The following is a 24041-nucleotide window of genomic DNA, read 5'->3' as shown; positions in this document are numbered from 1 at the left end:
TGTTATTATCTGTGGGGAGTTTTCCTTAGTCCTGATAGCAGCTGTCAGTACTAAAGAACCTAGTCCTCACTAGAGGGGCTGAAGGATTCTTTTTCAGCTATGAAATTGAAGGCACATGGAGCAATGCTAATTTTCTTTACATTTTCTCCACTTCTGTCATATGAGTCTTTGAAAACTCTTCCTGTTCTCTCTGTCCTCTAACATTCCTTAAGACACCACTTTCATCCTGAAACTCACCTGACTCCAACCTTCATTGAGTCTTTGATGCACATTCAGTCTTCACAGTCTGAGCCATCCAATCTGCCCAACCTCATCTCCCAATCTACCACGAAATGAATCCCTTCTTTCAGTTAAACTAATCTGCTCCTGATTTTCTGGACCCACTGTCAGCATTCCTGTCTCCACTCCTTTGTCCTTGTCATTTCCCCTGTCCAGAAATAAATTTGTTCTCTCCCCATTTTTTTTTCCCTTCAAAGCCCAGTTTAAAGTTACCTGTCCTTTAAGTCATCCCAGATGTCTCAGCCCTGGGCTCACTCTTCCTCCTCTGAAAACAGCACTATATATTTTCCATGCTACACATCAGCCTTGTGACATAAACCACCATGGGCAGCAAGCAGTAGCATCAGTGAGTCAGCCAACATGTATTTACTGAGCACTTCCTATGTACCAGGCATTGTTCTTGTTGTTTGGTTGGAGCCAGCAAGTTGTTTTCAAGTAATGATTATCCCATGCAACAGAGCAAAACTGCTCCATAGGGCTTTCTTGGCTGTAATCTTTACAGAAGCAGATTGTCAGGCCTCTGTCCTGTGGAGCTGCTGGGTGTGTTCAAACTGCGAACCTCTCAGTTACCAGCTGAGTGCTTACCATTGCACCATCAGGGCTCTTTCCAGGTACTGTACTGGATACAAACGTTGAACTACCAGCCTGAACTCAGTTTCAGCTCTACTTCCTAGCTGTGTGATCTTGGGCATGCTACTTAATCTCTCTGTGCATCTGTTCATCCACCTGTACCATGAGAACCTTAATAACTCCCTCATAAGGCTGTTTGCAGAGGAGCTGAGATAATCCACGTAGAGTGCACTGCACAATGCCAGGAATCTAGTAACAGCATTATCCCGTTACAACAGTTATCAATCAATGTGTGTAAGTGTCCTGTCTGGCTCCTCAAGGGTAGAGACTATTTTCTGTGTCACTGTGTTCCCAGAATCTAGCAGAGTGTCCTGAGTCTAGCCAATAGCCAAGACATGCCTGTTGATTACAATATAAGAATGGCTACCACTAGAATTAGTAAATCTAAAAAAGCCCTAAATGAATGCTCAAAATTCAGACCCATATACATATGAGTCTGGAATCAAAAGCCATACGTAAATAATCAGATTACTTTAACAATAGGAAACATTCAAAGGTCACTATAATACAGGACACTGAATTACCACTGAGAAATGCAATGCTCAAATTCTAGCAAATGAAACGCAGTACTGCCCACAAGTATAACTGGTTGCCAGGTATAATCTGGCTGTCTGCCTGATGTGCCCGTAAATCATACTTTCATCTGCTCACCTGTAATTTCTGCAAGGAGCAAGGATGAGTCAGTGTGAATTGTTCCAAAGTAACAAGCCGTAGTTGTCCCATTCTTTAGAGTTCTCCTCTAAAAATAAATCACAAAAACCATGAATCACGTGTGCCCAGAAAAATCACATGGCATATAGGGAAGCTAAAATTCTGCTTTTCAATTTTAAAATATTTTTACTTAAAAATATGCCATCTTGACATGGAATATATTTAAGCTAAATGGCAAAAGTATTTATATTCCATAAGTATCAGCTGGAGGAGAAGTTGATAATTTTGATTTCTTAAATTCACACAATTCTGTTTCAGAATTCATCAAATGTGATAATTCCTTATTTCTTAGGATCAGTTAAATATAGCAAACTCTCCTGTAGCTGGAAGTGACACAACTGGATTTTCAGGTCCAGGCTTCTTGGGCCCCCATTGCTCACTGTCATTCAGAAAGAAATAGATCAGAAACAATACCACACTGTTTGCTGTGTTTCCCCATCTTGCCTCAGCCTTGATTCTTGAGGCCAAGCTTTATGAACTCAAAATAGATTTCCAATTTAAGATGAGTATGAGCATCAAAGTAGGTAACAACGGCCTTTTACAGATTAGATAACTTCCTGTGAGCTAAAACAGGAAAGAAAAAAAAAAATAAAGGTCTGATCCCCTTCTCTTCACCTTGGATCTTGAAGACTTGCTACCTCCTTTGAATTAGCATCAATGATGATCCCACAGCACATGCACATTCACTCGATTACCAAGGTGAATATTTACAATTAGTTTGTCTTGGAACAAGTATTCACCACGCCCTGTCCTGTCCTGCCCTTTTACTTTTCATTCATTCCAGTACAATTTGAATCTGTAATCTCTCATCTAGTTTAAAATGTTTAAAGGTAGATACTCTCAGGTTGAGTTGTTGAGATTTTTTTAACAAATAATCTCAAAAGCTGTCTGCTAATATGTACTTAAATAATTTGCTGATTAAATGATCACAGTCATCATCCATGGACAACACCCAGAATCTCGATTGCTCATTTGTTAAAGATGATCTAGGACTTTGTTCTGAGGTGGGGAGGGGGTGCAAAAAAAATCTTGGTTCTATTTTTGGATGCTTCATTAGCAGCCTTGGCATAAACACAGGAAGCCTTCAGTCCAGGGATAGGTTCTATTAACAACCTCAACGGTCCTACAGAGATATCAACTCTATCCTCAGCTCATGCCACTGTTAAATGTGTGGGCCTTTCTGTCATCAGAAACACAGAATATTTTCACTACAAATACATGTCAGGAGTAAAACTTGGCCATATTTACTGACATCAAATGCTTAAACAAATACTTAGCAAATCGCAGATGTAAGATTTATTATTTATGGAGCTCTGCCTAAAGGACATAGAGATACTCTAACTCTAAACATAAGATGCTGATAAATTTGGACTTTTATGTTTACTGAGCTATATTTTGACCATATAGCATCTACTCACATTACTGAGATCAATTTTCCTAAATTTCAATATGAAAAATAGATATACTTTACATTAAAATAATTTCTTTTTAATCACTTATGCAATATAAATTTTATCATTGATTTCTCTCTCTGGGTTAGCTGCTGAAAACTTAAAGTCAAATTTGTGACAAACTGTAATAAATACCTAGAACCCAAAGCCTACACTCTCCCCTCGGTTTTACCTTAGTTGTTCTCTTCTCATTTTTCCCATTGTTTTGATTTTATGACTAATTTTCTTTTGTTGTATATTAGGCAATTTTAAGCTATCTCAAGCCCTTTTCAGAACAATGTGAAGAATAAATAAATGTTGAGAATAAAAAGATTTGGTGTGGTTAACACACTTCCTTATTAACACAGTGCACTAGCAACTTAATACACAGCTTTAGTCCTTCTCAGTTTTCCTGGTGTCATGTGGATGCATGCTAAATATGTACGATCCACAACAGCACTGAATTTGTAATTAAGCAAAGCAAGTGCATAAATGTTAGTACTTGCTTTTATGCTTCAAGTTTTAAATGATGCAAGACCAGGGAAACTGGCAAAATGGAAGGTCATTGTGTAATACTTGTAATGTTGTCATCACTACATACCCAAAGCCTTAGGAGAACACCCATCAATGGATCCAACAAACACCTAAGGGCGTCCAGGCTAAGTGTGCTGAATGACAAGAGTCAGCGGTCAGATAAAAAGCTATTTTGCAGCCCTCACTTTTTGGTTGCAGAAGCTGTATTGAGTTGCTGAGTGGGTTGGAGTAGGTTGGGGTGGAAAGAAGGAAGATGATTTTCTTAATAGGGTAGAAGGCAGGACATTTTCAGAGCCTTCAAATACAGTTAGCAAGTATTACAGCCACTGTTCAATGACTAAACTAGCCCCATAGTCCCCTCTAGTGGTGTGAATGTCAAGTCACATTTCCACATGCCCTGCAATATGGGACCATTGTGTTTTCCATCCTTGGCATGTTGCCAAAATAGAGTGATGGCCTTCTAACAGTAATCTGACATTTTAATTTTAAATTTCCTTGAGTATCTAAAAAAAAAAAAAAAAAAAAAAAATAGAACCCTTGCCCTGTGCCAGGCACTATTCTCAGAATCTCAAAATTGTTGCTTATCATAACAATCCTATGAAGTAGGTACTATTATCTTTATTTCTACAATTGGGGAAAGTAAGTTATAGAACTTTCAAATGTCACACAGCTATTCCATATGATCCTCAGAATAGCACTGGGGATTGGCAGGAATAGTGAAATATGTATATGTATTAAATTAAAATTTGGTAAAGTAATACTAAAGAAAGAGCTCTGGTAGCTGCTAACCAGAAGGCTGGTGGTTCAAACCCACCAGCCACTCCTCGGAAGGAAGATGGAGCAATCTACTTCCATAATGATACTGCCTCGGAAACCCAAGGAGGGGTCGCTATGAGTTGGGTCCGACTTGACGGCACATAACAACAACAACAACAACAACAATACCAAAGAGGTAGGACCCATCAGACTAGGGATTTGAGAACCTGGATTCTGTCTTTGCCACTCACTAGTTATGTCCGTGAGGTGGTCATAAATTCATGGGCTGTGAAATGACTAAAAAGTCCCTGTGGTCCCTTTGGCTAATTTAACTGCCTATATTTTATCATTTAAATCTGCCCAGAGAAATGGATGTTTCTATAGATCATGGAACATAATACACCAATATTCACACACAAGATACTTACGACAACTCTGGTATATACTTCTTCAGCAAAGTCGATGCTCTGGAATTTGTGTTCTGTAGGAAATGTGTATTTGGTTAGCCACTCCAAAAGTGGCAGATCTACGTTACTTCCAGCAAATGAATACTGAGGAGCATGGATGTGTGTATCAACCAGCCCAGGCATGAAGAATTCACTGGAAATTAACATGAAAGGAAAATAATTTAATAACATCTTGAGTTATTTTTCCATATCTTTACATCACATTTTCTCTCAACAATGGTTTAATAGGTCACATCACACAGTTTATAGCTGAGGCATCAGACAACTGTGAATGTTTCTATTATTTTGTTGTTGTTAGCTGCTGTTGAGTCAGCCCCAACTCCCAGGAAACCTAGGAACCATAGAACAAAACACTTCTGGTGTTGTGCAATCCCCATCACTGGCTGTGGATCAGACAATATTCTACTGTGATCCATAGGATTTGCATTGGCTGGGTTTGGGAAGTAGATTGCATTAAAAATATGAGGATATGAAGCAAACAATAACAACCCGTCTTTATTTAAAATGTGAGTATTTTGTTCATCATGGACTTTATGCATTAATTTTGATGTTTTAAAATATTATTTTGTCTTGATTACTGAGTTTTTTACCCCCACCTCCCCTTAAATTTTGTGCTTACAGTAAATGCTTCACTTATCTCACCCTAATTCCATCCCTAAAAACCCTGCCTAAACCATAATCTGACCCCCTCCTGGCCCTTGTGGATGGCTTCTGGCCTAAGGCAGTCACCTGCCACACCCAAGGCTGGCAGTTCAAACCCACCAGCGCTCCCTGCCAGGTAGCTGGCCCGTCTCTTTGGGAGCTCTGATGGCGTAGTGCCTAAGGCATGTGACTGCTAACCAGAAGGCTGTCGGTTTAAACCCACCAGCCACTCCTCAGAAGGAAGGTTGGGCAATCTACTTCCGTAGTGATACTACTGCCTCAGAAACCCAAGGAGGGATCGTTATGAGTCAGATCCAACTTAATGGCAATTTTTTTTTTTTTTTCTGCCCTACACTGCCCACTGTTGTTGGTAGTTGTCATAGAGTTGATTCTGACTCCTGATGACCCCACATGTACAGAGAAGAAATCCATGGGCTTTTCAAGGCTGCGAACTTTTGGAAGAAAACCTCCAGCACTGTCCTCCAAGGCTTATCTTGGTGGATTCAAATTGCCAACCATTCTGTTAGTGGTCAAGTGCTTAACCATTTGTGCCACCCAGGAACTGCCTACAGTACTCCAGTTGTAATTTTTGCTTTTTAAAAATCCATATTATGTTAAGATATTGGGCCAAGACTATTAAAAATACTGTCAAAGATATCATCTTCTATGGTATATTAATCATGAGACATAAATTCAATTGCTCATATTTTGTGTGTTTGATATGAGAATTGCTTTGCATTTTAAATATGATCTTTCTTCAAAGACCTCAGTTTCCATCAAAGTTTAAATTCTTACCTTACCGCTTCTCTGTATTTAGTGCTTACAAGGCCCCTGGAATCTGCATTTTTGATGGATTTAAAAAGCAGCCTCATGAACAGGGGCACAAGGATAGGAAGACCCACAGATATGTTCATACACTCCACCTCCAAAACTGTCTTCTTATCCCTCTATCCCAAAGGCACACAAACAGGCCTTTCTATAAATGTCAATTTTTCCTCAACACATATTCTTACAGAAATCTAGGAAAAGGATGCAGAAGGCAACAGTAGAAGTTCCTACATTACATTCCCACGTCAATTGCCAGTAGTCTTCCAAGTCTAGACAGAGCAAGGAACAGGAAGGAGGTAAGAGATGTTAACTACAGCTCAAGTGTTTTTTTTTTAAAAAAACAACACTTTGTTTTCCTAGATTATAACCAGCCTCTCTGCTGCAAAGCTTTAGGGGTAACCCAATTCACAGACCCTCAGCACTAGAAGGGACCTTCACAATCACATCAGCCAATACTCTTGAATAAAAAGCTTGTAGAATAGACAAACTCAAAGAGGAAAGTGACCTGCTTTAGACCTAACAGCCACAAAGCTGTAGTGCAAGGATTTAAACCAGGTATTTGAATTCCAACTTCAATGTTCCTTTGACTACATTACTCTAAAGTTACTTCCTTAATTATGAAAGTGTTTCCTAAGTGAAAATGATACCAATTTTATTGACTTTGCAAACATACTTGTTCTAAAACAAGATAAAATATTTGCATTTAAAATATCTTATTTTTGTAAAATAGCTAAATGTGGCTATAAAGAAAGTGGATCAATCACAACAAAGACACTAAAAGTAATTAGAACATAAAAATCTCTGCTCAAACTCACCTCTGCAGACCCTGATCATGCTTTCAGAGTAATTGCTCTCCCAAATCTACTCCCTCTTCTCCAACAGTTTACCCATATTTTAGCCACCCTCATTTATTTCCTGTATAGAAAGCAGGACAGTCTATCCCTGTCATGCTTACAATCTGATTACTTGTTTACTATCCTCCATAGGCTATAAGTCTCATGAGGACAAGGACCTTGTTGATCTTTTCCACTTCTAGATCCTAGTACTTGCACATAGTAGGTGTGCTAAATGTTTGTTAAAGAAATAAATGAATAATGATAGTCTCCAGTTGCCTTTCTCTAAGTTTCTGTCCTTCATCTACCTATTCTCTATTTATTTACCTTCTCCTTCCCACCTCACCTTTTCAAAAACAAAAAGCCTCTCTCTCAAGCAGGTTACCTATAATCTGAGGTTAATTAATGGCACCCCGCAGAAGGAAAGAAGTTGGCCATGACTTACTGGTGGCTCAGTTCTCTTACTTCACATGGCTTGAAGCACCATTCTTTGGCCAGTTTTTCTTGTTGAGATGCTTCTTCTAAAAACACTATCTTTAAAAGAAAGAGAAAAAAAAATCACAAATTAATGAACCACAGCCATTTGTTGTCATTAAATATCTAAATCTTTTAAGAGACTACACAGTAGCAGAGCTATTCTCAAAAGTACTTGATAACAAATAGGATTGAGTTTAGAGATAAAAAGAAAAGTGTTTGCCTTTGGTCATCAGAAGGATGAACTGGTAAAATTCTCTTTTTCTATATAACAAAAGTAGTTTCCAACTTAGAATGTATTTGAGTTATAACAAACCACACTTATGGCCATCTGTTTTTCTGCTTTCTAACACATCTGATCATTAGTAAATGTACTACATACAATGTTAGAGCACATAGTTTGCTGATGCTATAAAGCCTATGACCCAGAACCTTCCACAAGTGGAGTTATTACCAACTGACAAAATGCCAATATTGTCCAACTTTTCTTCATCATCATAGCACATTGTAATGACTTGTATATTTTTTGTGTATGTATGCATTAAAATATAACTAGAAATTAGTTTATATGTAATGTTTCTAACTCCAAAAGATAAAGATCAGATTTATAAAGATGCTGATAAAAGATGATAACAAGAAAACTTAAAAAAAAAAAAAAAAGAGGTATTTGACTTATGTCAGAACCAATTTATAATGGAGTCATTGGAACCAAACCCTATCATAAGTTGGGGACTACTTGTACAAAAACAAATAAAGCTTCAAAATTTACAATTTGAAGATACAGGGTATTAACAATTGTGAATTAATATCTATTTCTCTCCCATCCCTGAAAAAAATTAATGGAAACAATTGTTTGTAGAAATAGACCTCACAGCAGAGTAAGTACAGATTTTTCTTAGGCTGTGCTGGAAAAATCCAAGTCCAGAGTGCAACTTACTAACACTAAATATAATTACCATTGTTTGTCTGTCTGTCTGTGATGCTGCAGTGGCTTACGTGTGCTGTGATGCTGGAAGCTATGCAACTGGTATTTCAAACACAAGCAGGGTTACCCATGGTGGACAGCTTCCAACAGAGCTTTTAGATTAATGGGAGCTATGGTGGCATAGTGCCTAAGGCACTTGACTGCTAACCAGAAGGCTGGTAGTTCAAGCCCACCAGCCATTCCTCTGAAGGAAGATGGGGCAGTCTACTTCCATAGTGATACTGCCTCAGAAACCCAAGGAGGGGTTGCTACGAGTCAGGTCTGACTTGATGGCACATAACAACAACATGGTGGCATAGTGCCTAAGGCATTTGACTGCTAACCAGAAGGCTGGCAGTTCAAACCCACCAGCCACTCCTCGGAAGGAAGGTTGGGCAATCTACTTCCCTAGTGATATTGCCTCGGACACCCAAGGAGGGGTCGCTATGAGTCACCTCCAACTCAACAGCAGTGAGTTTAGTCAAGTTTTGGTAATTTCACACTGAAATTCAACAAATGGATGCACACTGGAAAAGTTTACTCATTTATGCCAAGAAATTTGAAAGACAGCTACCCAGCCAACTGACTGGAAGAGATCAATATTCGTACCCATGCCAAAGAAAGGTGATCCAACAGTATATGGAAATTATCAAACAATATCATTAACATTACATGCAAGTAAAATTTTGCTGAAGATAAATTAAAAAACGGTTGCAGTAATACTGGACAGTGTTTTGTTCTGTGGTACATAGGGGCTATCGCACATGAGTTGGAGCCAACTCAACAGCACTTAACAATAACAATTTTACATTATTTCTTTGTACTAAGTCTTTGAACTTAGTACATTTTGCATTTAAAGTACATTCCAAATTGGTTGTGAAAATTTCATCAGAAATGTTTGATCTGCATTTACCTTCCATGAAATTTTTTAAAAATTAGATTCACATACCCAGGTTATTCCAAACATAAGTAAAGGTTTTCTAAAGCTGATATGAGTATAAATTTTTTTCTAATGTAACTGTAAATTTATGAGAAGCTCTGGTGGCGTAGTCAATAAGGAATCTGGTTGTTAACCAGGTCAGCAGTTCAAATCCACCAGCCACTCTGCAGAAGGAAGATGGGCAACCTACTTATGTAAAGATTTACAGCCTCAGAAACCCAATGGGGGTAGTTATGAGTAAGAGTCAACCCAATGGCAGTGAGTTTGGTTTTGGCTTGGTTTAACTGTAAATTTATTTAAAATAGAAAATTTAACTAGCTCCACTTCAGATGGTCAATATTCACATGTGACTGCCTGCAGTGCAGTAAATTACTTAGTGTGGCTTTTCTACCCATAAGTCTTTGTAAACTCCAAGGTGGGATTTTCTATGAGCAACTGAGGAGCTATCCACCTGGGTTATTTCTGTTGGGCGTGGCACAATACAATGTTTTGGGAGGTTCCCACTCTCTCTCATATGGTTAGAGTTCTGATGCTGTGATTGGCTAGTTTGACCACCCTGCCGAGCTCAAGTGGAGACCTCCTGGAGGCAGAACTCTCTCTCTGACTGCTGGTTGAGGAAGACGTGCTGCTGAAAGAGACACGCACCCCTGAAAGAGACACGTGCTGCTGGGAAAGAGACACAAGAGACACGCATTGCTGAGTGAGACACCGAGGGACCAGCACTGCTGGGAAAGAGACTGTGAGAGACTTTTGGCTGAGGGACGGTGGGCTGGGAGAGAGACTGGGCGTTCTTCCTGAACTTGAGTTGTAGCCTGGTGCTTCCCTAATAAATCCATAATCTCTGAGTTCTGTGTGGTCACTTCAGTGAATTATTGAACCCAGGAGAGAGGTGGTGGGTGCTTTGGGAGGAACGGTTGGTGAAAGGGCTGGAGGGAGGCAGCATGTCTGGCCTTGCAGTAATAGGCTTTGGGTTACTGCTGGTAATCCTGTCTTCCTCTTGTGAGATTAGAGGAGGTCAGAACATGTGGCCTCCCTGCCGTTTTTGCACTGCCATTTTGGACTGTTCAGGTCCAGAGAATTTCATAGTAAAGTCTTTTCAAACTTACCTAGACCAGATAATGTCTGTGTTATGTAAAAAGTTCCTGAGCACAGAGAAAGAATTAAAGCTTTTCCATTTCCACATATCTAGCATAATTTTCACACACACCATACACATCTGTTGTCATCAAGTCGATCCCAACTCACAGGGACCGTATAATCTTCACACAAAACCTGACAAAATGCACATATATGCATAAACACAAATAAGCAAAAAGAGAGAAAAAAATTACAGATCAATGCCACTTGTTATTTAGTATTACAGATGCAGAAAAATATCCCAAATGATATGCTGGTAATGAAAAGAAAAAAATATATTTTAAAAAGTATTTCAATATACCTGTAACATGTAAGACTTCATTACTCTGACCAAGTGGGACAAGTCTTCTATCAATTTAAGTATATGTTTAAGACTTAGGCAAGGATCCAACTTCTCAAGGATTGCTGGAAGAAATCCACCCACTTTCATTCTTATTTTCTTCAGTCAAAATGCAAACTGTAATTCACTTCCCCTGCGGGTACGCACCAGGGATCAAGGAGCTCTAGTGCTGTAGTGCCTAAGGCATTTGACTGCTAACCAGAGGGTTGGCGGTTCAAACCCACCAGCCACTCCTCTGAAGGATGACTGGGCAATCTATTTCCATAGAGATACCACCTCAGAAAACCAAGGAGGGTGCGCTATGAGTTGGAACCAACTCAACAGCAGTGAATTTGGAGTGAGTTTTTCTATGAACCTTGCCCATGACCAAGCCACTCACCTATCAAAACCTTTCATTGTGACCTCTGTTCCTGACCCTCCATAAGCAGCAAACTCCATTATGTCTTCTGCATTTACTCTGAGCTTTTTCTGGAGCTGTCCCTCAAGGATAAGGCTTCCACTATGTGTATCAAATTCCCAGAACCGGTTGTTATGGAGTCAACTCCAACTCATAGCCACCCCAGGTGTGTCACAGTAGAACTACGCTCCATAGGGTTGTAAATCACTGATTAATTGGAAGTAGATCTCTAGGCCTTTCTTCTGAGGTGTCTCCGTCTAGACTCAAACAGCCAACCTTTTAATTAGCAGCCAAGTGCTAATTGTGTCATCCAGAGATACCACGCTTACCAAATAGGTAATCATAAATCAGGGCCAGGCAGTGAGGTTAGTACCCTCTATAACCCCATAAACCCACTACTGTGAGTTGGATCTGACTAACAGCAACCCCTCCTTTGGTTTCCGAGGCAGTATCACTACGGAAGTAGATTGCCCAAACTTCCTTCCAAGAAGTGGCTCCAGGGTTTGAATCTCCAGCTTTCTGGTTAGCAGTCAAATGCCTTAGGCACTATGCCACCAGAGCTCCAAAGGAGATATTGGATGGTTTTAAATCAAGAAAGGTGTGCATCATGGTTGTATCCTTTTACCATATTTATTCAATCTGTATGCTGGGTAAATAATCTGAGAAGCTGGACTATATGAAGAAGAATGTGGCATCAGGATTGGAGGAAGACTCATTAACGACTTGCAATATACAGATGACACAACCTTGCTTGCTGAAAGTGAAGATGACTTGAAGCACTTACTGATGAAGATCAAAGACTACAGCCTTCAGTATGAATCACCTCAACATAAGGAAAACAAAAATCCTCACAAGTGGCATAAGCAATATCATGATAAATGGATAAAAGATGGAAGTTGTCAAGGATTTCATTTTAGATGGATCCATAATCAACACCCATGGAAGCCGCAGTCAAGAAATCAAATGACATATTGCACTGGACGAATCTGCTGCAAAGAACCTCTTTAAAGTGCTAAGAAGCAAAGATGTCACTTTGAAAATTAAGGTGCACCTGATCCAAGTCACAGTATTTTCAATTACATCATATGTATGTGAAAGCTGGACAATGAGTCAGGAAGACTTCAGAAGAATTGATGCATTTAAATTGTGGTGTTGGCAAAGAATACTGAAAATACCATGGCCTGCCAGAAGAATGAGGAAATTTATCTTGGAAGAAGTACAGCCAGAATGCCCCTTAGGGGTGAGAATAGCCAGACTTCAATTCATGTACTTTGGTCAGGTTGTCAGAAGGGACCAGTCCCTGGAGAAGGATATCGCACTGGGTGAGTCAGTGAAAAAGGGGAAGACCCTCAACAAGATAGACTGACACAGTGGCTGTAATGATGGGCTCAAGGACAGCAATGATTAAGAGGATGGTACAGCACCAGAAATGTTTCATTTGTTGTACATAGGGTCGCTGTGAGTTGGAAACAACTTGACAGTACCTAACACCAACATTATTTCTTACTTCTTGTCTTTTATTTAATACACATACGGTAAATTCAAACCCTGTTTAAATCCAACTCTCCTTTTCTCTGGGTTATACCTAAAAAGCTAAGCAGTGTTGGAGCAAGGCACACAACATGGCAGATGGGGTACCCACAGCCAATAAACTCAAATGGGTGCCCAATGATCCCTGGCACACTACTGCATTTTGCTAGCATGGTCTTTGCTGCCAATAAAAGTGATGGAAGACTGTGTTGCTTATCAACTGACAGATCACTAAAAATCTTTTTGATGAGAAAGTAACATATAACAATTTTTAGCGAAAAAACCCAGGAGTTCAAAAAATTGAGAAATATTGCTATACCAAAACTTCTTCCATTCCCATTTATTTTATTTATGTGAAAATGACTCTCAGCACTTATATCTATAAAAATGAGAAATAGAAAAAAAATTGATGCCATCCTCTATTTCATTCTATCAAGTAACATTCATCCATAGATATATTATTTCATGTGAGGAAAACATGACCCTTTGACATTTAATAAGTTATTTTTCATTTTGATGTTTTCTAATTTCTTTATGGTCCCAAGAAATTTTAAACATTGAAATTTATGCACACAAATTTTATTGCTAAGAAATATGATATGTAAAGCAATAAAAGACTTTCAAGTGTAAAGGTTTATTACATTAGTACAAACTCTTTAAGAGAATAGAGCTACTAATTCCAAAAGAAAAGGAGACTGTATAACATTTCAGTTCATTAAACATGAACTAGTTCATGATTTTTAAAAAATGGATAAATGTTGTCTCAAATCATTATGTTTTGCTTCCATTGGATATGTTTTTTTTTTTTAAATATTGCTGTTCAATTTTAACATGCCTATTTGTCAGAAATTACAACCATTCAAATTTAAGGAAAATTATATATATAACTTTTAAAACACAAGAGTACAAAGTTTTTCAAAATTATTTTAGGAGGCACAGTAGCAAAAGAAAAAAAGAAAAGTACCTGTCTTTCAACTAATGTTCCAGACCTATTTCCCACCCCATCTACCCAAAAGTGTACATCATACATGTGCCATAGAGGAAAACTGCCAACAATCTCATAGTCAGTCAATAAGGGATCAGATTAGTACAACTAAACACAGAAGTGGTTAAAAGCAACATGTTGTTCAACACAGTGGACACAAGTTAACATCACTGAACTGTATGTGATAAATGTTTTGTTATACATATATTTACTACCATAAAAAAAGTAAAAAAAAAATTAACAGTGATGACTTATATTTACTGAATAAAAATTTATCTTTGATACAATGTTAGGAAGTTTTTTAAATGTGTTACTAGATAACATGTATAGTATGGACCACATTTTTGTTAAAAGTAAGGTATATGTGTGAGTGTGTGTATGTGTTAGTGGTGTGTCTAAATGTTGACAGTGGTTATGTCTTTATGGTAGAATTTAAGAATAGTTTTTACTTTCATCTTTACACCTTTTTGGATTCAAAATTTGTCAATAATAAATGTTTTATTCTAGCCAAAACAATATTCTATTTTAAATGTGTTTGAAAATATAAAATATGAAATTAGAAATATGTAAGTACAACCTCTACTCATGGAGCTACAGTTAGGGACATATGATACACACAAAGATAGACAATGAACCAGGTGGGGGCAGGCATGAGGAGGGAGTGCAAGAGGCTTCCACTGGTTCACATGGAGACAGTGGGTATGGTAAGTGAAAGTTCCAAAGAAAAGGCAGAACCAACAATGATGGGTAGAATTTGGTGCTTAATAAGTATCCAGCATTGGAGAAAAAGGATGAAAATGGTGATAGGAGCAAAGGCACAGAGACAAAATGTTACAAGATGTGTTATGGTAAGTTGTTGTTGTTGTTAAGTGCCTTCGAGTCTTTTCCGACTCATAGCGACCCCATGCACAGCAGAACAAAACACTGCCCAATCCCACGCCAGTCCCACAATCCCTGCTATACTTGAGCCCATCATCGCAGCCACCGTGTCAATCCATCTTGTTGAAGGCCTCCCCCTCTTTCATCAACCCTCCACCCTACCAAGCATGACATCCTTCTCCAGGGAATGGTCCCTTCTGACAACATGACCAAAATAGGTGAGACGAAGTCTGGCCATTCTTGCTTCTAAGGAGCATTCTGGCTGCACTTCCTCCAGGAAAGATCTGTTAGTTCTTTTAGCAGTCCATGGTACTTTCAGCATTCTTCGCCAGCACCACAACTCAAAAGCATCAACTCTTCTTCGGTCTTCCTTATTCATTGTCCAGCTCTCACATGCATACGAGGCGATTGGAAATATCATGGCTTGTGTCAGGCGCACCTTAGTCCTCAAGGAGATATCCTTGCTCCTCAGCACTTGAAACAGTTCCTTCACAGCTGACTTTCCCAATGCTACACGTCGTCTAATGTCCTGACTGCTGCTTCCGTTGGCATCGATTGTAGAACCAAGCAACATGAATTCTTTGACAACCTTATGGTAAGAGTGTACTTTAAATAACATTGGAGCTTTGGGTTGGTATTTTGGTTCTCTAGTGCTGGTATAACAGATATACTACAAATGTATGGCTTTAACAAACAGAAATCTCTGATTTCTTCATTTATAGTTTAGGAGGCTAGAAGTCCAAGTTCTAAGTGCCAGCTCTAAGGGCTGGGTGAAAGCCCCTTGACCCTGAGCTTCAGATATGCCTTTGGCTCCTGGCCCACTGAAGCTGGAGGCTTCTCTCAACTCAGATGACTGTTGGCTGCTGAGGCTGACAAACCCAAGGCCGACAAGTAAAATGGCATAGTCCCAATATTAACAAACAACATGGCAGGTCACTAGTTCAAGTCCAGAAACAGCCTCAAGTTTGGCAGACAACATGGCAGGCCATTGAGGTGAAGATGTGGCCAAATGCAGGGTCCAAATGGGTCATAAAGCTCAAGACCTTTCTCACAGTTTCTTAAATACTGGAAGCAGACCACATCCTTAAGGCAGCTACTCAGCTACCCACAGTAGATTCCACCATGGAGTTGATTACCAGTCTCATCATGGCAAATAACTATATCCAGTTGCCCATCTACTCAAAACCAGGCCCAGCCAAGTTGACACATAACCTTAACTACCACAATTGGGAAGAACTTTTATCCACAAACTAAGTCATTAATAGATATTTTTCTTTGCTCGTAGCTATGTATTCACTCAATAAATACTTCTTGAGTGACTGCTGTGTGAGAAACACTATTCCAGGAACTAGGAACAATAAAATGATAGAATAATATGAAATATAATGCATATGGTAGAAAGAACTAAGAATAAAAATAAAGAGATATACCAGTACAGTATGAGGTGGGGTGGTCCCTCTCAGAGGTGATGTTTGAGCAGAGTTCTATATGAAGGGAGGGAACTAATCACTTGGATATTCTGGGAAGAGCATTCCAGACAGAGAACATCTAATGCAAAGACCCTGTTCTGGTTACCTAGCGCCACTCTGACAAGAATATACCACAAATTGGGATGGCTGAACAAACAGGAGTTCTCTTACAGTTTGGAGGCATTAAGTCCAAGTTCAAAGTGCCAGGCTCTCAGGGCTAGGTTAAAGCCCCTCAACCTTGGGCTTCAGCTCTGCCTCCAGCTTCTGGCCCACTGAAGCTAGAGGCTTTTCTTCACTCAGACAGCTGTTGGCTGCTGAGACTGACAAGCCCAAGGTTGACAAGTAAAAAGGCACAGTCCTGATATTACCAAACCACACAGCAGGCCATTAATTCAAGTCCACTGGAAGTCCCAAGGTCAGCAGAGCATGGTAGGCTACTGAACAACGACATGGCTACCTGCAGAGTTCAAGCGTGCCATATGCTAGAGACTGTTCCCCAAGGCTTCTCCTTGTATACAGGAAGCAGACCACATACCCAAAGGCAGCTACTTAGCTGCTCACAGTAGATTCTACCACAGAGTTGATTACCAGTCTCATCATGGGGAATACTATATCCAGCTGTCCAGCCACTCAACCAGGCCTAGCCAAGTTGACTTACAACTTAAGCACCACAGGCCCCAAGATGGGAATGTGCTTGGCATGTGTCAAAACACCAGAGAGGGTCAAAGGGGATATATTAAAAGGACTAGAAGAAAGAGTGGAAGGAAATCAGATTGACAAGGTAGCTAATGTCTTCTAAGTCATTGTAGGGTCTTTAGATTTTAATTTTAGAAAACCTCAAAAAATATTTTAGAAGACAACTGAGAGTGAAAAAAATCATAAAACAGTATTTACATTTCCTTCATGGACCAGTCAGTGGTTCTTTCAGCCTGAGACAGCACAGGCTTATGTAGCCATTTGTAGGGCTATCATAGGCAAGTACTACAAATTGGGTAGCTCAAAACAACAGAAATTTATTTCCTCACAGTTCAAGAGGTGAAACTAGTTGCTGTCATGTTGATTCCAACTACAGCATGTCAGAATGGAATTGTGTTCCATTGTGTTCTTGATGGCTGATTTTTCAGAAGTAAATCACCAGGCCTTTCGTCTGAGGTGCCTCTTGCTGGACTCAAACCTCCAGCCTTTTGGTTAGCAGCTAACAGCATCAACAGTTTACACCAACCAGGGACTTCTCGATGCCCAAAGTCAAAGTCAGCAGGGCCATCCTCTCTTTGAAGGCCCTCGGGAAGATCCTCCTTGTCTTTTCCTAGCTTATGTTGGGTTTGGGTTTGGTTTTGATGGTTGCTGGCACTCCTTAGCATTCCTTAGCTTGTAGATGCATCACTCCAATCTCTGCCTCCATCATTCCATGGTCCTCTTCCCTCTCTAGCTGTGTCTCTTGTCCTCTTTTACAAAGGACACCAGTTATATTGGTTTAAGACCCATTCTACTTTAGTATGATGTCATTTTAACTTGATGACTTCTGCAAAGACCCTATTTCCAAATAAAGTTACGTTTACAGGTTCTGGGAGTCATGACTTCAACAAATCTTTTGGAAGGACACAATTCAATTCATACCACTTTTTTTTTTTTTTTTTTTTTTAACCTATTCAATCATTCACCATCTAGCGAGTACCTACTACGTCCCATGGGTCTTCTTCACAAGTCACAGTCTAGGTAGCCTGTCAATCATATACACAAATCCTTAAAAACCAAGGTTCATAAAATCAGAGATAGGTGACAGAAACCCTCTCATCCAAATACCTTGTTTTCCAGATGAGATAATTGAATCCCTTCTGTTAGACAAACAACTCCAAGTGCTCCCTTCCTTGGAACTGGTACTATTTAGGATGAGCAATAATGAGAATGTCAAGTATACTACAGCCAAAAGTAGATGAGTAATGACTATCAGCTAATGAAAAAAAAATCTCTGCAAGATGGAGGCTTCAAGTACCAGATGGCAAGTTTGGGCAAAAGGTTTGTTGCTATGGAACAAACAGTGTACACTCCTCTTCAGGCCACTCTGAAATAGCTCAGCCACCCAGCAAAATTAGGGAACATATATTGTAGTCCATTACACAAAATCCACTCTGAGGGACTTCAATGGGATATAAAATGAGATAAAAATACAAGGTGTCAAACATTTCTGAAGCTTTTGGACAAAAATGAAAATTGCCACATTAGCTCAATTCACAACAAACAGATTAATGGAATATCAAGAAGTGAGATTGCTTTTTGAAAAAACAGCAAAACTCTCAGGCTATAAAGGTAGAGCAAAGCTAATCATGTTACAAAGGCACCAGGGTTTCATGAGGGACGTAGATCTTCTGGTCCAACATTCTCATTTTATAGATGAGAAGACAGATCAGGTTATGTTGTCAAGGTCAGAATGCAAGTCAGGAGTACCTGCTTACCTAAACCCAGGGCAACAGTGTCCTAGAGATTCTTCTGTACCTCTGTGAATGTTTCTCTAATAGTATCAACCAGGGAGCAGAAAACTTCCTGATCCAAGTAGTAAATATTTTGGCTTTGCAAGTACCTGTTGCTACTACTCAACTCTGCCTTTTTAGCATGAAAGTGAAAAGTCACCCTAGACAATACATAAACAAATGGATGTAGTTGTGTTCTAATGAAACTTTATTAATAGAAATTAAAATTTGAATATTATATCATTTTCACTTGTTACAAAATATTGTTTGCTTTTTTTTTTTTTTAACTTTTTGAACTATTTAAAAATGTAAAAATCATTCTTTTCTCAGCCATATGAAACGAGGCAGTAGGCCATATTTAGCCAATGGGCCATTTTTGCCACCTGATGTAGCATGAAATGAGTTCCTTAATGTGACCTTTGGCCTTGGTTCTTTGGAAAAGCAGCTTGAGAGATTTTTTTCCCCTAAACCCTGAAGAGTTACCTTTGCCCTACTTTTCTGCCCCAGAGGGTTTGTTACTTTTTTCCATGTTGACTGGTATTTCCTGGGGAAAATTGTAAATAACTTGTAGTTTGATTCTTTTTGTCTGGTCCTAGGCAGCAGCCTGTCCTATAATTAGTATGCACCTTGCAGGGATTGGTCAATAGACTATGCAAATTAAATTTCTGTGGCCTACTGAGATGGTATTGGTCAGTTCATGGCCCTGGTGGGAGGTTCATGCCTTGAAATTGATGAGGAGTTTGTGTGTACATATGGAGCCAACTACACAGACGTTTTTGAGACAGAAACACCACTGGCATCAAGTTGATTCTGACTCATAGTGACCCCATAGGACAGAGTGGAACTGCCCCGTAGTGTTCCTAAGGCTGTAAATCTTTATGGAAGCAGACTGCCTCTTCTTTCTCCCATGGAACAGCTGGTGGGTTCAAAACACCAACCATTTAGTTAGCACCCAAATGCTTTAACCACTGCACCACCAGAGCTCTTTTTTGAGACAGAAAGAATCAGGAAAAGAGGTAGCAGACAGAGGCAAATGAAGAAATAAGAGAGAAGAAGCAGGGAGAGAGAGAAGGTAAGGGACTTCCTAAAAGAACTGTAACACTAGAAAAGGGCTGTAATACTGAAGACAGCAAGAGGTTCAGAAGGGACCCAGTGGCAGAGTCAGTGGTGACAGACAGCAAGGCCAAGAAGAGCCTGTCCTCAGGGAGCCAAAAGGAGTTTGTCCTCGTGGGGCTGAGAAGGGGCCTGTCTTCAAGGGACTGAGAGGAGGCCTATCCTCAGGGGACTGAGAGGAGGCATGCATGGCCAAGAAGAGCTGAGAGAACTGTCCTGCATGGAAGAAGGGAGACTTTGCTTACATGCTTCCTGATCCTGAGTTGTAGCCTGTTGATTCTGATCTTGAGTTGTATCCTGTAACTTCTTTAATAAACCATTTAACTTTAAGTCGAATCTGTGAGTTCTGTGTGGCCATAGCAATGGGTTAGTGAACCCAGAAGAGAAGTAGAGAGTGCCATAGGAGGCACCGCTGGTGTCAGAACTGATAAAAAGTTTGGAGAGTAGAAATCTGTCTGGCCTCTACCTCATAGGCATCAACTTTGGGCTGATGCTGATCTTGATTTTCATTCTCCCCTATGACGTTGCTACTACTAGTAGTTCTGCCATTCACAACTATCCTAAAAAGGATACATAAACCAAACCAAACTTACTGCCATTGAGTCGATTCCAACTCACAGTGACCTCCAAGACTGTAAATCGTTATGGAAGCAGACTGCCTCGTCTTTCTTCCACAGTGTGGCTGGTAGGTTCAAATCACTGGCCTTTTGGTTAGCACCTAAATGCCTTAACCACTGCACTACCATAGTTCCTTCAAAAGGATACATATGAATTTAAATTTTATAATTTGAAAACAATTTTGGTGGCTTTGCCTACATTTCCAGGAAGCTTTATCTTCATTTATAATTCGTTTGCAATTGGTACTAATTTTTAACAGTTTTATCTTTCACCCTATAGCCTGATCAAATACCCTTGGAAAAGCACTGCTTGCCACACACACATAATTTGCTGTGGAACTCACACACCTCTTGATAGGGAGATAAGTAATTTAGTAATTTGAATCACTGCAGAAGACATCATTAACAATTTGTTAATATTTAACATCATTTTATTAGAAAGATAAAATGATATTTCAAAATGATAGGCTATCTATCATTAACAACAAAAATACCCAAAAGTCTGGGTTCCTGTGTGCCAGACACTGTCCTACATTATTATATATATGTGTGTGTGTGTGTGTGTGTGTGTGTTTAAACAAGAACACTGTGGGGTAGGAAATATCACTGGTCTCATTTTCAGATGGGAAAACTGAAGCACAGAGACAGTAAGTATCATGCCCAAGATATAAACCTGGGACATGTGAATCTAGAATTTGAACCACAGTCTGTCTCTCAACTTAGGGTTACTGAACACTACACTAAACTAATTTTTTAAAAATAGTTTTTCATACAAAAATAAATTACACAGCTCTCCTCCATCTTTTCCCTTTTCATTAGAAAATATTGTTGGCGCTTCTCTTTTGTTTTCCTTTTCCTTGCAACAGCCAGGGCTGGTGGGCCTGGTAAGGTCAGGAACACGAAGATAGTTGTGGCTCAGGAGGTGGTCAAGGCTGAGAAGTCTAATGAGGCCAGCAGATCTGGGACTAAAGAGGTGGTAGAGCCAAGGAGGCAAATGAAGTAGGCAAGTCTGGGGCTTTGGAAGCAGCCACCAGGGTCAGGAGATGGATTATACATGGAAGTAATAAGCAAATAAGTAAAAATATTGTAAATAATGAGAAAAATAATAAAAGGCTTGACAGAGTCTTAGCCAAGTGACCAAAGTTAGTATCACCAGGAATGGGACAATTCAATATCATGAGCAATTATGATTATCACCTGATTATCACCCCACATACAATACTTCTATAATAATATGATAATAATTATTATAATATGATGTACTGAGGGGAACAGCATCATTTCTATTAGATTCCTGCCAAAATGCTAATATGAATCTAGTCATGAAAAACATCAGATAAATCTAAATTGAGGGGAGTTCTGGTAAGATGGTGGAATAGGCAGAAAGACTGCACAGGTCCTCTTTAACAAAGAAAAGGGGAACAAATTAACACAGATACAGAAGATAATCCTGGACCCTTCAGCCTTGAAGGGAAAGACATAGAAGTGGACTAAACTCCAACTAGCAGACAAATTTGCATGAAAATACCAAAAAAAGGAGACATATGGAGCTGTAGTCTGGCAGCGATCCTGATGACACAGACAGCTTGGATATTGCTGAGTGGTGGTAGGACCTAAGAATTAACCTAAAAATCAACCATGCTAGCCAGGGACTGCAAAGAGGACTGCTCTGGGCCAGTGAATAAAAGGGGAAGCAGGGAAGAGGGAGGCAGGCTGAGCTGTGGACTTTTGCCTATCCAGAGAGAGAAGCCATTTTGAATGTTTACAAGTGGCTTGACCATTTTGGATATTTAAAGTAATAGCATTCTTCCAGATTCCAGGGACTTAAGAACAGGCTCCATTTGCTGGGAACCGCAAGGACATTCTGGACCCAGATGAATGGAAAGGTGAGGCATTCCCCTTGTTACTCTTATATCTCACACCCTTTTGGTAATGGAGGTGTGGCCATTCCTCACTCCCACCCACTTTCTGGGCTGGCAGGAATTCCATCACAGTCAGCGTCCTCGGCAGAGCTGGGGCCCAGCCCTGTTCCATTTTTTTTTTCCTTTTTTCTGTTTTTTAGATTGTTTGTTTTTGTCTGTTTTAAAACTACTACTATTACTACTACTATTACTACTTTTGTCCTTTTCATTATTATTCTTTATTCTTCCTCTCAGGTCTAGTTTTCAGCTTTTTTTTCTTTTCCCTGTTCTTGGGTGAAATTTTTTCTTTCTTTCTCATGGCTAACCCCACTCATTGTTTTTCTTTTTGCATTTTTCCCATTTTTTTTCTTCATTAGTCTCCTTCTCTACCTTTTTTTTTGTTATTGCCCTTGCCCCAGATATTGCAGTTTTGGTTTTCTTTTTTTTTCTTTTTCCCTTTTTTCTTGTTTTGGTTGCTGTTCCTGTGTGAATACACAGTGTCATTTGTCCTCTTGCTGTAACTTTTTTGTTGGTTATTCAATTGTTATTTTTGTCTAACTGAGTGGAAGACAACAACAGTCCCCCTATGACACAACTACACCCACACCTCCTGCAGCTTCACTTACTGGGAGAGAACCACCACTTCCTTCTCCACCAACAGGCCAATGATAAACAACCACCAAAGAAGGGCCTGACTCACCCTTGGCTACTCTTCACAAACAGTTAACAGAAATCTAAATACAACAACAACACAATATCTTGGAGACAACAGACCATCACAATCCACATAAAGAAGCAAGATAAAGTGGTAGAAACAAGGGAGCAGGATACAGATCCAGAACACATCCCCGAGGAAGAAGCAGCATTGGAACTCCCTGATAAGGAATTTTAAAGAATTATATTGAGTTATCTTCAAAGGATTGAGAGACAGACCAAACAAAACAAAACAAAACAAAAACCCTAGAAGAATTTTGGAAGAAAATACAAGAACAAAATGACAAAATAAATGAAAAATTAGAGATGATTCTAAATCTACAGATAGAAATCCAAAAGATTAATACTAAATTGTCAGAACTAGATAACACATGGAAAGGGCAAAGGAGTAGAACTGATGCAATAGAAGACAGAATGAATGAGATTAGACACAAATAGCTGAACACTTCTTTGAAAAGGGATCAATCAGAAAAAAGATCAAAACAAAATGAAGATAGCCTAAGAATCATGTGGGATAGCATCAAAAGGAATAACCTACATGTCATTGGAATTCCAGAACAGGAAGAGAAAAACAAAACCACTGAGAAAATTGTCCAAGATCTGCTGGAAGAGAACTTCCCTGAGATGATGAAAGATGAGAATATATCCATTCAGGAAGTCCAACGAACCCCAAAAAGAGTAGACCCCAAAAGAAAATCACCAATACCTATCATCATCAAACTCATCAAAACCAAAGACAAACAAAGAATCCTGAAAGCAGCATGGAAAAAACAAAAAGTTACTTGCAAGGGACAACCAGTAAGAGTAGGCCCTGATTCTCAGCAGAAGCCATGCAAGTGAGAAGACAATGGGGTGGTATATACAAAACCCTCAAACAGAAAAATTTTCAACCAAGAATTTTATACCTGGAAAAGTTGTCCCTCAAATATGATGGTGAAATTAGGAGATTTCCAGATAAGCAGAAACTAAGGGAATTTGTTAAAACCAGACCAACCTTACAAGA

General features: G+C 39.4%; 1 protein-coding gene across 1 annotated transcript in view; it reads right to left on the bottom strand.

Moving 5' to 3' along the window:
- The window catches only part of GDA (guanine deaminase), a 123084-nt gene that overhangs the window by 47872 nt on the left and 51171 nt on the right, over positions 1-24041 (bottom strand). The window contains exons 2-4 of the mRNA XM_007938474.2: positions 7556-7644; positions 4769-4940; positions 1561-1648 (exon numbers count right to left, since the gene is read on the bottom strand). Of these exons, the coding sequence (XP_007936665.1) occupies positions 1561-1648; positions 4769-4940; positions 7556-7644 (349 nt within the window). The remainder of the gene's footprint in view (positions 1-1560; positions 1649-4768; positions 4941-7555; positions 7645-24041) is intronic.

The sequence above is a fragment of the Orycteropus afer genome, unplaced genomic scaffold (genome assembly GCF_000298275.1).
Source record: "Orycteropus afer afer isolate SDZICR_OR568_19922 unplaced genomic scaffold, OryAfe1.0 scaffold00005, whole genome shotgun sequence".
In the NCBI taxonomy this organism is placed as follows: Eukaryota; Metazoa; Chordata; class Mammalia; order Tubulidentata; family Orycteropodidae; genus Orycteropus; species Orycteropus afer.
The sequence above is the reverse complement of the archived record's forward strand: the minus strand, read 5'-3'. Positions and strand labels throughout refer to the sequence as shown.